The sequence below is a fragment of the Euprymna scolopes genome, chromosome 10 (assembly GCF_053919585.1).
Source record: "Euprymna scolopes isolate OS-2025 chromosome 10, ASM5391958v1, whole genome shotgun sequence".
Classification (NCBI taxonomy): Eukaryota; Metazoa; Mollusca; class Cephalopoda; order Sepiida; family Sepiolidae; genus Euprymna; species Euprymna scolopes.
The window spans coordinates 8,153,441-8,172,538 of NC_136491.1; the positions used below are offsets into that span (position 1 = coordinate 8,153,441).

The following is a 19,098-nucleotide window of genomic DNA, read 5'->3' on the forward strand; positions in this document are numbered from 1 at the left end:
TAAAAACCCTGAATTTGATTATATTAAAAGCAGAATAATATAATCTTTTTTCTAGAATTTTAAATTGAAAATTAAAAGTGTTTTGCGCAGTTCTTTGACGAACGAAAAAGAAATTAATATATATATTTTTAAAAGGTTTTGTAATCAATTAATTTTTATGTCTAAATAATATTTACGATTAATTAAATAATTTCATTTTAAAAAGTATTTATAAATAGAATTTTACTAAGGACTTATAGTTGGGTTTGTATTACTGTACACATAGATTCGAAAAAGTTGTCAAAAAACAAATATATAACAAATAAATGTTATCAAAGGCAAGATAAGTTATTTTTCTACCTAACTGGATATATTTTTCGGGTTTTTATTCAATGTAACATGTTTATTCAGCTCGAAAAGCACACAGTGTTTACCGATGTATTGGAAAATTCAAAATGGCGCCCGAGACTCTCTTTAACACGGTAAGTTTGGGAAAAGATGTTATAAATAATAAACTATACAAAATACTGCTAGAAACTCGCTCAATATATGTTACCGTGACATATTTTGATATATATTCGGTGTTTTTTAATAGTATTTTGTCTAGTTTATTATTTATAACACCTTTTCCCGAACTTACCATGTTAAAGAGAGTGTCGGGCGCCATTTTGAATTTTCCAATACATCGGTAAACACTGCATGTTTTTCGAGCTGAATAAACATGTTACATTAAATAAAAACAAAAAAAAATGTATCCAGTTTGGTAGAAAAGTAACTTATCTTGCCTTTGATAATATTTGTTTGTTATATATTTGTTTTTTTGACAACTTTTTCGAATCTATGTGTACAGTAATTTATAAATTATTAAATTAAATATTTATCTTTTTTATATTTAATTAGTATATATTTTCTTTCTCTTCGGCTATATTTTTTTTATTGAATTCATTAAATCTGTTAATTATGAGGACCAAAATAATGAATCGTGTGTATTTATTCTCTAATTTTCTTGTTTTTGTTCTGTTATATAAATTCTATTTTATTTGTTTTTTCTCTGAAGGATAAATTCTATTTTCTTTGAGTTTTTTTTTCTGTATTCCAATTAAGTAAAATAAATTTTCTCTAGAATAAATTTTGCTAATTTTTCCGTTTAGTTTGCTATATAATAATTTTATTTAATCCAAAACACGACGGTGTAGACATAAAATATCTCTTCCAAAGTTAGGGAACATATTTGGGAACTACCGACCATAAGTATAAAACTACCTGGTATATTTCAAAACAATAAATTCCCTAGGAATCGGAATCGGAATCGTACTTGGTATCGGAATCGTTAATCAATATTTTCCTGGAATCGTATAAAAATTAGGAATCGTCCCAACACTAGTTTTAATAATCAAAGAAATATTATATAATTAAGCTTTATTTTTAAATGAAAACTAATTTAATGCAAATAAAGTATTCGATAACGACTATAATAATTATGATAATAAGTTTTGTGTTTTGCTTGTGGACCCCCAGAAATATTCCATGGACCCCGGTTGAGAACCCCTGATGTAGATGATAAAAAAAAAAATTGATTTTAGATGGTGACACTGAAAGTAAGCAATGCACAGATGCAATTTGGAAGTATCTGATGTCTACCCAGATACAGAACTAATACGTACAAAGCGTATTTGTATCAATTCCCACTTTATTTATACCATTATATTCATTTATTTACGACTGAACGAATTAGTTCAATCAGGTCATAAAGGGTTAAAGAATGATTGAAATAATCAGTAACTTTGATTTATATGTGAATTATATACAATCTGAAATGTGGTCAGTTATTTTAATAAAAATATATATTATTTGGATTATTTATTTTGGATGCTATTCTCAGTGTTTTAGCTGATGTAACCCCTGACCTACTTCAGTTGTGTCTTGACAAACACTGAAACCTGTATGGAATTTCAAATAGAACCATCTACTTAATCTATAGGAGTAGCTTGCTCTTGTTCTGTCAGCTATAACAGAATAGAAGTCTTAAATAATTTATAATTGCATTCTTAGCATCGCCTGCACTAAGGATTGAATCTTCAACTGCCACAAGACTCACTTAGAATTATCACATAGCACTTTTATCCTTTGTGCTACAGGTTCTTGTGGATAAGGCACACCTGAAAAAAGTTTACCTTGGTCGAAACCTTATAAGAATAACATTCATGAGAACAGTAGTCAGATTAATCCAAATTATCAATCCCCATCTCAAAAATTCAGAAATGATTTCTGTATCGCTTTATCTTGTGCACAATAATAGATCTTGAAACATTTCAGGTGAAAACATTGTGTACTTATGTGTTATGTTGAAGTTCGTATGAATTTGAAAAATTACAATGAATGTAGAAAACTAATTACAAAATTTTTTGGGTTTATCAGTTTATAGTTTTATCATTTTTTTATTGTGGAAGAGTTCTCAAGATCCAGGGGAAGTAATTGCAATGGATCATTTTGACAAAACTGACATATCTCGCTTGCTTTCAATTGAATTCCACCGTTTCAAAATACAAAATGTTGGACTCTTACTATGGATGATTTTTTTGGTAAAAACTAGATCTAGCATGTATTCGACTGGATCATTTTTTTTTTTTATTATTTTTTCAAAATTTATACTAATTTAAACATGACACATAAATATGTAATGTTTTTACTTGAAATGCGTTTGATTCAAAATCCACTATTCTGCACAAGCACCTTTTCTAGTACATGTATAAAAACTTGTATACATAAAAAATTATGGAATCTTCACTACTGTGTAAGTTTTCGGGGTCCCTCCCTCTAAAAAAATTTATATTGAGTTGACCAAAATGTTCATTTTTTTTTTTTTTTTTTTTAGAAACCTGTAGATTAAGAACATAACCAAATTTATGCAATTTATTTTTTCATGCTTGATTTCAAAATCTTGAATGTCTGCAATTTGTCTGGTTATAAAATGTCAATCTTGTTCAAGTGCGGCTTTCGTTTGATCACTGTTGATCATCTTTGGTCAGCGAGAGTGAGAAGTGTCTCTCACTGAAAAATTTTCATTTCAGAATCGAGCAAACCATTTCTGACATACCCGTTTTATAAGAGCATTAGGTTTCTGTAGTTTTTTCCTTTTCTATAGTTAAAAAAAAAAACAAAAAAAACTGATGTTAGTAGTACTCTGATTTTCCATTTCAAGACCTGAAATATAAGCAAACATTTAAGAACTTTGCTCAAAGGCTTATTACACAGACATCAACATACTCGTTGCAGCAAATGCAGGATTTGAAGAATAAGAATATAAAACGATCTTTAGTATGTCGGACAAATGACATAAAAAAAAACAAAAAAACTAAACTTTTTGGTCAAGCCAATATTTATTCCTTAAAAGGATTTCTCTATTCTTAAAAGAAAATCCATAATAAAAACAAAACAAAATATTTTACTCTTTAAATTTCTTTTTTCGTCCCTCGACAAAGGAAGGATTGAACCTAGTAATTCACTCCCATTTGTACTTTTCCCAATAATAGTAATTTCGCACAAACATTAGTCATGGTGAAAGTAAATTTTTGCCAGAACAGATTTTCCAGGATAACTCTGGTTGCACCTCTAAGAGCAAGATTGTACCCAAATTGTTCATTTGTTCATACTTTTCTCAATAACAATGTCTTGGATTTTTAAAAATTTTGCACAAACATTAGTCATAGTAAAAGTAAATTTTTCACTTGTGGAGGAGATCCCCCGCATGCTTAGCTTGTTCATTGGACTTTTGTTGTTGTACTGCATACATTTCGTTTTTGACGTCTTTATACTTATTTTTTTGCTTTCTGTTTACAACTTTTTTACCATTAATGTTATTCTGGGTTTTTTGCTGTTGCATTGAAAGTAGGATCTATAAAATAAAAAAAAAAAAAATAAAAAAGTTAGTATTCTATGGAAGTAAATTTTGGTTTCATAATTACCTTTGCTTTAAATTTTTTATTGATGAAATGGAGTTTTCAGAAACTAACTAAATTGGAATATATTTTTTAATATACCATAATCAAATTGAATGTTCAAGTAGTTTCTGAGTGATATCAAATAAAATGTTAAAATTCAAATATAAATGAAGCATTGTTTTTTTTTTTTTTTTTTTTTGTTTTTTTAATTCAAAATTGATGTATCCTTTTATTTTCTTGATTTTATAAATATAAGATGATCGGGTGTTTTTTGTTCTATATAAATGTTTATTTTTTCCACCGCATAAATACATTGTTTAATTTTTTTTTTTTCTTCAAGTAAAACTGAAAGGTTTGCCAATGCCTCAGAATGTTATCAAAAAAGTTTAAAATTGAATCCTTTGTTGTGGAGCTCGTTTGCTAAACTCTGTAGTTTAGGTAAGTTGCATTTCTACTCTTTTAAGTTAACCTCTTCAGTCAATATTTTTTATGCTCTTAACAATCCTCGTGTAGAATAATGCAGACTTTGAAATACATTTCAGATGGAAACACCATTACATACTTGCATGTAACACCGAAAATTTAGTATAAATTCCAAAAGTTATGAAACTCCAGTAAGATTCATACCATGTTTCGGTCGATGTAATCTCTAACCTTCTTTAGGTGTATTGTTAAACTTTGTGAAGTTGTTGAAATAAAAACTCATACTGGAATTGCCTGCAAGGACCTGTGGCGTGATAAAGTACTGGGTTAGTTGTAAGTGACACTCTTCTGCAGGTTGAAGTTGTAATCTTCAGTATGGGTGATACTGAGAATATAATTGCGAATTACTTAAAATGGAACGAGAGCATGCTATTCCTGTAAATTAAATAAACAGTTCCGTTTGAAATTCTCTGCTGATTCTAAAGTTCGAAAAGTTATACCTAAAGAAGGTCAGAGGTTACATTGGTTGGAATGTTGTTCGGATAACACTCAAGATGAGAATATGAGTGAATAATCCAAATAATATCCATTTGTATTTGAATCGTTTGAACTACTGTTCATATCTTGCCTATCATTCTCGCAATGTTTTGATTAATATAATCTCAGATCTTCTGTGAGTGTTTTGGCAAATTGGAATCTTTGTTTAATTTTGGAATCTGTATGGAATTTCGAATGGAACTTTTATTTAATCCATGGAGGTAACTTTATCTCGTTCAATCATAAACCTGGCTGATTAAATCCTGGAGGTAGAAATATTAATTGAAAGCTTGCAAAATAAAGTCTGAGACACTTGAATTTTGGAAATTCTAATTTTTATTTTTTAATTTACAAAAGTTAAAGGTTTGGAAATTATGATAAATAGATCGAATCAACAGAGAATTATGTCTATTATTAGATTCTATGAAATACGTTTGAAATGTTTTTTTCTTTTTACAATGTGTTTTTCTCCAGATTTTTTTTTATTGATTCCTAATAAAAAAAACAATTGCGCATTATATGACATTTTTTTAATTTACATGCGATTTTGTTTTCGACTTTTTCTAGGTGAGAAAGTCGATGCTACAAAGATCTTCCAACCACCCAAAGTTGCACAGACACAGTCGACTCCTGTCCAGAATCCAAATCCTTTTTATCAACAACTGGATGGGAGGTTGAAACAATTACAACTGCAACAACAGTCACCACAGATCATCCCTCCGACTCAGGACAATATCTCTTTCATGTCGGAAAGCACACCTGGTGGGCTGTGTAAGGTAAAAAGAAATCAGCAGATGCTAGTTAGAATTAAGAGACAATTATGTTAGCAAAAATACCCTCCTCCCCTTTTTATAAACTTGAAAATGTGATTGAAATCGTATTAACAGATTTGGTTTTATGTCCATTTTACATGCTGGTATTATTAGACTGCTTTTAAAAATTGACTTCCAAATTAAACTAATCTATATCTGGCTAGGTTTTTATTTATCCCTCTTTCTCTGATGTCCATTATCATTTCCTACTGTTTTTTTTTTTTTTTTCTCTGTGAACTGAATTTGTTTTACATTAAACTCCAGAACTCTCATTCATTCTTTCAATATGACCATACCATCAGTTTCCTGTTCTTCACATATCGCTCTATATTGTCTAAATGAATCTTTCTCTAAGGTCATCATTACGACTCGCATTACACATATTTTATCATTTTCATAATTTCTCTCTATGCAACGCATGTCCTCAATCTTGATTGGCCAGCAGTAACTTCCATGCATCATCACCTTGCATGTACATACCTGGTAGATTCTTCCCTTGGTTGACAGCAATAATGCTCTGCTTGTTTGTAAATGCAAACATTCACCCAAATTACTCCATCATCCACACTTGATTTTTGAAATCACGTTATTATTGTTTAGTTATCTCCCACTGCAAGAACTTAGATACCAGAGTCAGAAAGTGAGAGTGAGAAGTCAGCACCTGTGTGGAGAGACACTCTGACATGCAAAAAGTGCCTTGACAGCCCCGTCAGCATTCTATAGTATGGGTGCCAAAGGGGATTAGCAATAAACTAACCCCTTCTCGAAGAGAGAAGGCAAAAAGTGAACCTCCTAGAACTATACAGAACTAAACTCCTACTGCAAAATCAACAAGAACCAGATCATTACAGGAATGCTCTTACCTCTGTTTGTTTTGGGGGCCCAGGATAAAAATCCCTAGCAAAGTTGAACTTGAAACACATTCATCATAATAAACCTTTCTGTCACATATTTTGTGCTTAATTTCTACGAGGAAATTCAGAAGAATCTGGCTATATAGAATTGAATTTTGATATATGCCATCATGGAAAGGAGCACATTTTTTTTAATATAAAATTAAAACATTTTTCTTTTAAATTCATTTGTTTAATGGAGACCATTTAAAATTTTTTTTTAAAGTTTTAATTATTTTTTAATGCTTTTATTTTATTTAAAATTAAAAATTTTATTAAAAATTTAAACTATTGTTTTTTTAATGAGACCAGTTATATTGTCAGGTCTGGATATGTTCTGTTGAGACTTTTCTCTGGAGGAAGGTATATTTATGAAGGAGACTACAATGATTTTAACTTAAAATGTATTTTCTTTAACATAATTACTGAAACTCCATTTCCTTTATCTCTTCTGATTGGACTGTCTGCATAAGATAAATGAAGAATCTTGACACTTATTTACGAAAAATGATAGATGACCTCTACCCTCTCTCAAATAGTAACACTAATTAAAACTTCAAATCTTTGTCATGTCAATAAACCAACCAATCAACTGTACTTTTCTTATGGATTTAGCTGATTTCAAAATCATATCCTCTTGTCAATTATACTTTAGTATTATACACCTGGGTACTTATATCTAAATTTCACCTTAAAAGCACATTATCATCAAATCTTATACAGCAATATTTTTTCTGTAAAAGCTGAAGAAATTTAATGTTCCTTTTTAAAAGGAACAAAAATGCCAACCTTTTAATAAAACATACCTTAAATTTTAAATATTTGGTGCATTCAATCTAATAAAAAAAAAAAGTAAAAATTCAGAAAAGTTTTCATGATGTATGTACCCATCACGGGGGAAAAATGTCATATTCCAAAAATTGATCAAATTTTTTTTTATAAAGAAAATAATTTTTAAATGATTTCAAGTAATTAATATGGAATCATTAGCATTACCAAGCTGATCTTGCAAGTTTAGATGATTGTGAGGTTATCTGCCGTAGTTTTTTCAAGTTGGCGATGCGAGACAGTTCCCTCTTGCTTTTTAAGAAAATTTGATTTTCTTAGTTAAAAATAAAACTACATGATTAGTTTACATGATTTTTGGAATATGACATTTTCATGTTTTCATCTTTTTTTTTTTTTTTTTAAATTTTAGTTTGAAACACCCTTATCAGCGGAGAAGCTAGCTATGACGCCAGATGCCTTGAGTCCACCAAGCAGTACAGACAGCTCTTTACACCAAGGGAGCCAGTCTATACGTGCGAGTCGGGGTCAGTATTTTAGTGGTGGCAACCGTAATAATTTAACGTTTCCTAATCTCAGCCCTTTGACTCCAAGGTAAGAAATATTACGTTTCTGTTTTTGAATTTTTGACGAGGAATGATTATTTGAATTATTTAGAATGATAATCTTGTCTTGAGATGATGTAACTGCTGACCTTCTTTAAATGCAGTTTGTCAGTTAGGAATCTATGGCGTAATGGATAAAGTGATATCTAATAATTCATTTTAAAGGACAATCTTCTAAAGGCTAAAGATTTAATCCTCAGTACAGGCAATAGTAGTAATATAATTAAGAATTTAGATTCCTATCTGATCATGGCTGACAAAATAGAAACGATCTTATCCCAATGGATAAATAATCAAAATTCTATGCAGATACACAAGATATATATACTACAAAAGCAAACCCATTGTTCGAAATTGTTCTCACATTTTCGGGTCATGCTTAGTCTCGAACCTTTGTATGTATTTTGTTCATCTTAATTATTTATAAGTAAAAAGTATAAGTTGTTAAACTTGTGTCTTATGTTAACTGAATAAATCTAATTTATTTTTTCAGTTTTGGATTTTTGCCTTTAGAAACACCAAGTCCTCAGGAAGGTGTCCCATACATTTCCCAAGTAACCCCTGTTGCTCTTTCAGAGAACCTTGTATCTGAAGTTCCTCGTGCTCCCCGAGGACCAAAGGTAATCTACACCATTAACTTTGTCAATTATTAAAAATATTTTCATGGAATTGATGACAATAATGACTGTTTAGAAATTAAGTTTCAAAGTTTTTTTTTTATTTTTTTTATAACATTTTGAAACTAACTTTAGTACTAATTCCCCTTTTAGATACCTATATTGTTTTTAATAAAAACAAACTAAATCTTGTGTAGTCAAACCATATATTTTTATATTGGTTATATAGTTGAATCTGTTTAAATTGTTAGTCTTGATTCTTAATCTTTTAACTTGTGCAGGTAGGGCAAACAAATGGACAAAACTTCTGTTCCAGTTGGATGAAAATTGATGCTTTCTTTGCAAAGGTTTGAGGTTAGAGACTAAAAGAAAATCAAGTAAACCATTAAGAACCAATTTGTAACAAAACCAAAAATGGATGGTCACATTAAAAACAAAAAAAATGACAACACCAACAACTTATCTTTAAAACGAATAGATTAGAGGAACGCATTGGTTTTTCAGTTGAAAAAAATGAAGAAAGGATAAATAATGTGAGGTAGAAGAATGGAAAAAATATGCTCGGACATTTATGTCTCGTTCAGATCTCAAGGATTTCTTAGTAACTCGACCCCACGTTATAATTTAAGAAAAGTAAAAAGTGGATGTTGGGTTTACTTTCGCCAAACTCATGACTCTCGCTTCCCTTATTTTGTTCTTTAGTTCTCGCGTTCCATGAGTAATGTTTTTGACAAAGAGGGAAGAACTGCTGTTTTTATCTTTTGGGATAGGGGGTCAGTATCTATTCCATCTAACTGGCAAATTTTTGATCTTGAAAATTTTTTTTTTTTTTTTTTAAGCTCCTTACATCAAGTGGCTTCATGCCTTGTCTGGAGTTTTTTTTATTTAAAAAAAAAAAAAAAATGCTACCCAGATGAAGTTCCTCTCCTTTAACAATTATAAGAAACTCTTCCGACTATGGATTGTCATGGCCGATAACATTCTTCCCAAGAGTCCAATGTTCAAATATCCAGATCCGACATTCTTAGGCGACATGAAATGGAATAAGTATATTGAAGATTTTGCCAAGTTTGCTGTAAAGATGTTAGGCTCCATCTACCAGGATAAGAAACTTCTTACATCTGGCAGAATCTTATATCCCTACAAAGCCACCATTTGCCCATACATGAAGTATTGTTGGCACATTGGTTGCTGCACCCACCACTAGTTTTTCCCTATTGGATATGATGCAAAGAAAGAATTTCCAATTTAATAGCTTTTGCATTCTTTGTTACATTGTTGCATCCGTGTGTGCTTGTTGTAACAAGTAATTCCATAAAACGTGATCCGATGAACATGCGGCCCTCTTGGTGGGGCATTAGAATACGCCGACTGCCCCCCTGCAGAGGGTAAAAGTCCCTCAATGGGGGTCCTGGATATGACCTTAAACTATATCCAGTGGTGAGGCCCCAGCTTTTGGGCTTTGGGGAGTGTGGAGCCACCCTTTAATTACCATTGCTCCCAGGTCCACTCTGACCTGGAGTGGTAGTACCTGTTAGGGTCCCAACTATGGGTTGAATAGAAACCGATGTGAAAACAACAAATATATTCTATTAAAAAATTTTTCTTCAAAATCTCTGGATTCGGCATTAAATAACCCGAAAAGGGTTGATATGCCGTAAAACAATCAGTGGCAATGTGCTTTGTTTGGAATGAATAATTAAAAAAAAAAATCTACAAAGAAGGTTCGATCGTCTGAGCAATAAATTTCTATTCAACTTTTTGATAATGTGACAAAATTTCAAAAATCTTGTTTTGTATTTATTTGGAAACATTTAGATCAAATGAAACTTTTCTTCAGCTTTCTACATTAAAGATGCTTAGAAATTCACAATCTCCAGCAGAATATTCGAATCTGTCGATTTAAAAAAAAATTTTTCTTTATCTTTAACCTTTTTTTTTTATACGATTCATTTAATCAGACATAGGGTTATTGTTGAAAAAGCTTTGTGTCTAATCCATTTTAATTATTTTATTAGTGACTTTGTGAAGTCTTTTTAAAAAAATTGGTTCTGTTATTGTCCCTTAGTATTTGAGGAATACTGTCAGAAAATGGTTAAAGATAGCTGAATCTGTGAAGCTGAATGAATTTAAAAAAAAAAATTTTTATTTCTAAAAATTACCCCCCCCCCACCAAATTGTTTAGAATTGAACGTTCATATTTTCTCCAAATTTTTAGCTAAATGCATGAGCTTAATATCTTTAGTTTTAAATTAAAATCTATAATTAAAAAAAAAAATGATAAATTATGTAAAAAAAAACAAAAAAAAACAATGTAGCTTTTTATTCCTGTTAAATAAAATATACAAAACTAATTTAGTTCTGTTATCACTAGCCTTTTAAAGCGAAGCTATTGATAATTATAAAATATTTGAAGTCATCAGATATTACTGTTCTCATCTTGTCATTTTCACATTTCAGTCGATATAACCTCTGACCTTGTTAAACTCAGGAATTTTTCTGTCGAATTCTGGGAATCTGAAGGGAATTTCAAACAGAACTTTTTATTTACTTCACTCTCAGCCATGACTGCTGAGAGGTTTTTAGTAATTCGCACTTGTATTTGCAAGAACCCATGGCGCAGTGGTTAGAGTACTTGGAAAAATCAATTGTAAAAGTGATATTCCCATAAAGGTTGAAGGTTCAATCCTTAGTATGGGCGACCGAAAAAATACATTTAATTACTGAGGACCTCTATCCAGAACAGAATCTAGGATTCTATCTTGGACAGAATAAGAGCATGCTACCCCTGTTAAGTAAATAAAGGGTTCCATTTGAAATTCCATCCAAATTCATGAGTTTGACAAGATACACCTGGAGAAGGTTGGAGGTTACATCGACCAAAACATTCTGAAAATCACACTCAAGATAAGAACAGTAGTTGAATGAATCCAAATAATACGAATAACCAATCCTCATCTCAAAAATTCAGAAACGTGAAATATTTTAAGTCTGTGAACATATAGCAACAGGAAACACTACTCGTTTATTGGTAAATAATCAGGATTTCCTGTCGTATGAGGCATCTCAAATTATGGAAAATAAATTTTTTAACTGTTTTGACTATAAATTTTCGTTTATATTTCAGCCTGTCACTCGCAGAAGTCAAAATCAAAACCAGAATCCCTCCATGCCAAAACCAACAGTGTTTAGCCAATCTGGTAATACAAACACACGGGAATTGGCTACTTCCAACCAGCAATCAGGGTAAGTTCAACCCCATTTTTCATGTTGCATGTTTTCGTTTTTTTCTTTGCTCGAGTTTAGTTGGAAAATCCGTTTCAATTTTAGTTTCCATTTTTCAAGAGTAAAAATAGTAATATGTAAAAAATTATTTCTAATTTTATGATTAGAAAAAAGAACATCGTGTTCAGTTAAAAAAAAAAAAAATGAAAGCATAGTGCTTGTCCAGAATTCCCCCATGTAAAAATGAAAAATCTGTATGGTGTATGCACCCGTGATAGAAAAAAAATATAGAACAAAAATCCCATAAATTGATCAAATGTTTATTTTTAAATAAGAAAAACATTTCATGGCTAAACTATTAGCGATGATCTTACAACACTATCTCGAAAACTGTCTGAGGGAACAAGGAAGATAACGTCAAATCGAGATTTTAGGATACCATTCTTAATGAGGAAGTGGGGAGCATTTCAAAACTCAAATTTGCTTAAAAATGGTTTTTGTTATGAAAATAAAACTACTTTATCAATTTGTGATTTTTGGTGTATATTTTCTTTCCATCAAGGGTACATACATCATACAGATTTTCCTTTGTTTTTACCTAGGGAGGAGTGATTTTGTACAAGTACTGAAAGCATTGCATAAAAAATGATTCAATCAAAATCAATAGCTGAGATTTTTGTGGTCATGTCACATTTTAAAATTTTTGTAAGAAATTTAATATTCAGTTAAATCATTTGGTCAGATCTAGATTTGTTTTGTGCAAAATTCTAAAGTTTTATTTCAAAACATGAGATGAATATCACGTAAAAATCTAGAATATATCATTTGCTTTTCACATGGGTTTAACTATAAAATTTTCCAATTATCTTTTATTGATTTAATATAGAAAAAGTCAAATTCATATTTATAGATATTCGGAAAATAAATTTTTCTATTTTCTGTGATAAAGTTTTTGAAAAACATTGAATAAATAAAAAAAATCCTCATCAAATCTTTATTTTCATGTTAAATTTTGTTTAAAAGGTTAAAAAACAATGAGTGCATTTTTCAAAAATTGTCATCTTAATTAGTAATAAAAACAATCTTTTCAAACTTGAGTTAACAACATGAATATTTCACAGCAGGTGAATCAATCTTATTAAGCAACTAGCTGTACTCTGCCACACGTTGTTGTAGCTCAATTTGGTGTAACGGAAAAGTCTAATAAAAAGAGAAAATGCATGGTTCTTATCGTCTTAGTACAGCAATGGACTCCCAAAAAGGGAAAAAAGGCGAAAATGTAGAAAGTGGTAGTCTTGCAGTACGTAATGGTCCTGATTTGTTAGTGTTTTTATTTAATGTAAAATGTTTAATCATCTTGAAGAACACAGTGTTTATGTATGTATTTGGAGAAGACAAATCGTGGCGGACTCTGGCGAATGTGTTAACTTTGGGTAAATAATTTAAAACTATATAAAACAGTGTCAGTGTTTTAGTTTGAACTGACTCTCCTGAACGTAACGTAAGCAATATCATTTGTATGTTTGAACTAAATATATAGCAAATGTAATTTCGTTAATGAAGAAGAAGCATTCATAAATGTTAATTTAAACACGCGCAGATTTCTTTAGTAAAGAAAAAGCAATCCTAGTTTTCGGATCTTTATTGGGTTGTTTATTGTGTTTTTGTTTTTCAATTGGAATGCAAGTAATTTCCCGATAGAAATATGTAAATAAATGTAAATAATAAAATGCTCATAGTTAGATTCCTTGATTAGAGTAGTCCAAACCGGAACTAAAAACCGAGTAGTCACGCAGTTTATGTTTATTTTGTTGAGTTTCAAGTGTAATGCAAGTAATTTCACGATATCGTAGCGTTGTAATAGTAATTTGTAAAAAATGGAATGTTTGTTTCATAAAAAAAATGTGTAGTTAAAAGCACTAATAATTGAAGCTCGTAGTTAGATTCCTCGGTTGGAGTCGTCAAAACCGGAAGTAAAAACGGAGTAGTCTCGCAGTGTGCGTCTTACGGTAAAAAACAAAATGCAAAACATAACAACCTAATCTTAATCGAACGTTGAGCACGGTCATTAATTTTGTTTTTGTTTTTTTAGTGAAACGCAAGTAATTTCACGATATCATTGCGTTGTAATAATAAATCGTAACTCGGGAAGTGTTTGTTTATTCAATAAATTTTTAGTGGGAATCAGTAATAAATAACGCTCGTAGTTCATTTTATATATAGAGATAATATTTTTCTCTCATGTATTATGCAGCCGATAATATTTCTGAAGCTTTCCAGGTGACAATTGATTCGGATTAGTTGGATTGTTTAAACTACTTCCACAACGACCCATAATATTGCAGATAATGTACTAAATAAAATTCAGTTGTGACACTTTTTTTTTTTTTTTTTCCGAAGGAATCATCATTTATCAAGGCCCAGAGGCCACTTGAGGATAAGGATTAAAAGGTGTACAGTGGTCAAAAGGACAATATCATAGTTATCGTTAGAAGTGTAAATTTGGTAAATTGGATTAAGGGAAACGGCTCATCAAAAATTTGTTTGCATTAAACTTGAAAACGGCTATATTGTAGTCAGCTGGAAAGCAGGTAAACAGAAAAGTTCCACAGGTGAGCAATTCTAAAAAAGAAGCTTTGTTCATAGAATCTGTTTAGGTTTAGGCACAAATAAGTTGAAGACAAAAATCTTCAGTGTGAGTTGACTCTTAAATTCTTAATCTGAGAAAATGGTTAATAAAACTCGTTCAATTCCCAAACAGAACTTGTGTTCATGTTGAATGTCATTGTTGTATAATTACTAGGGCTATGACAAGACTATACTTATTGCTTTGACTCCAGTATATATCTGACACAGTTAATCATGGTCCTGGATATGACCTTAAACTATATCCAGTGGTGAGGCCCCAGCTTGCGAGCTTTGGGGAGTGTGAAGCCACCCTTTAATTACCATTGCTTCCAGGTCTACTCTGACCCGGAGTGGTAGTACCTGTTAGGGTCTCAACTATAGGTTAAATAGAAACTGACTTGAAAACATTCTATTAAAAAATTTTTCTTCAAAATATTTGGATTCAGCATTAAATAACCTGAAAAGGGTTGATATGCCGTAAAACAAAACCAACCAACCAACCAACCAACCAACCGACACAATTAATCAACTGAGAACCACACCACTCTATATAAAAGCATATAAGATATCAACGGATACACACTCGAGAGTCAAAATGATAAAAAGAATATTCTATTGTCCTAGCCCTACTAATTACACTAACAATTTTTCAGTGAGATTTTAATGTCAATTGAGTAATGTTGTCTTTCGCTTTGAACAGAAAATTGTGGACTTAAAAAATAATGAAGTATGGTGATTGTGCATAAAAAATGATAAAAATGTATTTTAATTAAAAACACTGTTAGATAATTGTCATGTCAAAATTAGTAAAAATTCTAAAAACTGAGTAGAAAATCTGCTAGAAGTATTTCTTCTTAAAAAACATTACTATCGATCTGCCATTTTCTAATTTGAAATGGCAAAAGTTAGACAAGGGAGATAAGTCAGTTTTTTATAAGGATTAAACTAAACTTCTAAAACTGTATTATTGGATGAATTTTATTTATTTTGTAATTATTTTTCTATTCAATCATTTTTTTTATTAATTGCAAATTACTTAAGACTTTTGTCTGATTATGGCTGACAGAACAAGAACCTACTTCCATTCCATTTGAAATTCTGTGTAAATTCCTGAGTTCAACAGAAAGGTTCCCTAGTTTGACAAGATACACCTGAAGTAGGTCAACCCAAACATTGTGCAAATAACACTTGAGATGAAAACAGTGGTTCAAATAATGCAAATCAGATATCTTACTCTTTTATGCACTTTTCATTAATGTGCATTTCTACATTGTAACACTTTTTTTTTTTCAGACTGCAAACAAATGTAACAAATGTACGACGAAGCCAAAGACTTTTTGGCAATTCTAGTTCTGTTAAGGTGAGTTGAAAAAACATCTTAAAATTAATGTGGTCTTTTAGGATTCGCTTGCTCAATTTCTGTATCATAATTTTAATTATGAATTTAAGAAACTTTTTTTTCCAAGTATCTCCCTGCCTATATTTTAAAATTATGTGTATGTTAAAAAATATTTATCTGATTTCAATATTTTTAACGTGCGTTAGATTTGAAAAGAACATATTACCACCCATTTCAAATTTAATATAAATATATAAAAAAAAAATGCTAAACCTATCTTGTATTTGTTTTTAGAGTGTTGGTTCAGAACTATCTCCCTCTTAAAAAATAAACATCTGTATGATGTATGTACCTGTGATGGAAAGATGATGTCATATACCGAAAAATCATAAAGTAATTTTATTTTTTATAAAGAAAATCATTTTTAAGTGAATTTGAGTTTTATTTTTCCCAATACTCCCACTCCTCCCCATGTTAAGAATGTCTTTCTAAATTCTCACAAGTTTGAATTGGAATTATCTCTTGTTTCTTCAGACTTTTCAAGATGGCATTGCGAGAACGTTTGTAGTTTAATCATAAACTTTCATTTTCTTAAAAATAAAACTACTTGATAAATTTATGTGATTCTGTGTAAGACATTTTCTTTCGGTCACGAATACATAGATTTTTTTTTATCTGGATAATTGTGGTTGAGTACCATTTAAAATTTTTATATGATGAGGTTGAATTTTAAAAGTTGTCTTTAAAAGGGTGAATGCACAAGTGATTATTTTTGTATTTCAGGAAAATAACAAAAGTCAGAGTAAGTCACGCTTTACAAGTCCAAAGTCTGGCACAAAGAAGTCTAAAAGCAAACTGAGCAAATCACAACAAGAATTAAATGAAATCAATAAAGGCGAGAATATTCTTGATTGTAAACAGTCGTGTGGGTATGAGGGGCCAAATTATACACAGTTAGCTCATATGAGGCAACAGTCATTAGGTAAGTGTCTTTAATACATCTTGGATTTCATTTTTATTTTACATCTCATTTAGTAGCAATATTTAATGGAAGTTATGTAAAAATGTTTTTAAATTGACATTTCTGCTCCAAAGTTATCTTGTGTAAACATTTTAAAATTATTCTAAGGATAATAAAGCTGGACAAGATAATAGGTTACACAAGATATAGGTCAGTGATTGAAATGTGTTGTCTGTAAGGTTTGGTTGCAACTGAAATTAAAGTCTGTTTTGACACTTTGTGATTTAGAAAAGTTTGTAGTTAAAGTATCAAGATAATTGTTTGACATGCGTTGCTCTTAAAATCCTTTCTATAAAGACGGAAGGGATCACATGAAGGTTGTTAACATTCCTAAGTGAAAGTGTTTCTGTGAAACAAACTGGATTCAAACTTGGCACACTTATCAGGTTCCCTGTGTTGTTAATCACTTAGCCACACTGCCACTTCCCTGTTGTGGTGGACATGAAGATCTTGAACCTGGCTCGAACTCTGATTTAATGAGAAATGGAACAACTGGTTATTAGACAGCAATATGCAAATTCACTATAAGAAAAAAGGTGAGCGAATGAAATATCTGTATTTTTTTTGGTTAAAAATAGAGATCATTTAATGTCTGAAATCTGCTCACTTATGAGAGTTGAAGGAGAAAAGTTAAATATCCAGTTATTTATGAGCCGCATTATTTTTTGACTGAGGCTACAAGTCGGTTATCTTCATTTAATCCAGTGAATTAGAGATTTAATGGTCTCGAAGTAAGTGTAAACACTTTCCTGATTGAGTTTCAAACGTTTTTCAGTTGTTCAGAAAGGAATGTGCAAAAATAAAAACAGATATTGATAACTATGGTGATTTGATCAGAAAATGACAGTAAAGTTTATTTAAAAAAAGCAAGAATGTTCTATGCTTTATTCTCTGATCAACACACTCCATTACGGAGCGTATTGTACATGGAGAAATGAATGTGAAAGTAAGCAATGAAAGTTAACCAATGTAAAATCATTTTGTTGGTCTCATTTGTGTTCTGACTCGCTGGAGAAATGACGAGCCGATTAACTGTTGAAAAATACCAAGTGCAGATTATCACGTCTTTTTTCATTTGTGGTATATTGCCACGTTACAAGTAAATCCCTCAGCGAAATTGATAGCTATGTAACACATAACCATCAAAAGCAATGTTATGCATAACCATTTGGAATCTATTATAGGCATAGGAAGCCTTTTAAGAAGAGTCATGTTAAGTATTGAGTGCCCCTAAGGATAGGGGTCTCACAATATTACAATTCTATTTCTAAAGGAAAAAAAAAACTAAATTATATTTTTCATATGAAACTAATGATGAACACAAGAGAAAAAGTCTAGCAGATATTTTAATAGTTTTTGTCTCAATCTTGAACAAAATAAATCCAATATTTTTTTATGCTTTATTTAACATTTTTCCAAATTTCTTGTAAAAGTTCACAAGAAAATTACTTTTTGCAAAATGTTTTTCTAGTTTGAAAAGATTTTCTATAAAATTTTGAATATAATTTTTTTTTTTTTTTTTTTTTTTTTTTTTTTTTAAATCAAAATTTTCAAAAAAATCTAAAATTCTTGTTTGCTATTTTATTATTGAATATACAATGATAAAAGTTCAGAATTATATTTGGCGTTTGGCCCCATGATTCTTGGGTGAATTATTTTTTAAAACATGAAAAAATCTGAAATTAAAAGAAAAAAAGAAAATATTAAGACGGGAATTATGCTCTGCTTATCAACTGGATAAAATGTGTTTGTAAAAATGGATGTTTTTTTTTTTATCCTATTTGAATTTATTTCTTATAAATCTATTTGTATGAAGAATTTCCTGTTTTCAAAGCATTTTAATAAAACTAATACAATTGAATCCTCTTTTTTTTTCTCTACTTTTGCTAATCTGTTAATATTTGGCTTGCCTAAACTCTTGATATCTCATTTTTTTTTGCTCTTTTTGATGAGTTTTTATCTTTGAACGACTTTCTTTTTATCTGGCATCTTCTCTGGACATACAGGAAGATGTAAGTAGGCTTTAACTTTCTACTTATCACACTTTAATTTCAAAGTAAACTTTCTTTTCAACTTGTTTCATGTTTGTCATTGTTTGTAGTAGATGCTTAAAATATAGCAGTTATTTTACAAACTTAAATAAATCTATGATGCTAGAATTGACTCATAATAAAGTGCATTTCTTCAGTAAAAGAGCATGTCCAGAAAATATAGTTAAACTTTTTTTAATCTAAGAGAGACATTAAGCAGCTTATTAGTATTTTATGTATCTGAAAAGAATGTTTTACTCTC

At 30.4% G+C, this 19,098-nt stretch overlaps 1 protein-coding gene across 1 annotated transcript in view; it reads left to right on the plus strand.

Moving 5' to 3' along the window:
• Positions 1 to 19,098, plus strand: part of LOC145285798 (cell division cycle protein 27 homolog) — a 154,458-nt gene that overhangs the window by 79,377 nt on the left and 55,983 nt on the right. The window contains exons 5-11 of the mRNA XM_080134175.1: positions 4,261 to 4,358; positions 5,448 to 5,656; positions 7,784 to 7,965; positions 8,470 to 8,596; positions 11,721 to 11,839; positions 15,740 to 15,806; positions 16,569 to 16,767. Coding sequence (XP_079990301.1) covers positions 4,261 to 4,358; positions 5,448 to 5,656; positions 7,784 to 7,965; positions 8,470 to 8,596; positions 11,721 to 11,839; positions 15,740 to 15,806; positions 16,569 to 16,767 — 1,001 coding nt within the window. The remainder of the gene's footprint in view (positions 1 to 4,260; positions 4,359 to 5,447; positions 5,657 to 7,783; positions 7,966 to 8,469; positions 8,597 to 11,720; positions 11,840 to 15,739; positions 15,807 to 16,568; positions 16,768 to 19,098) is intronic.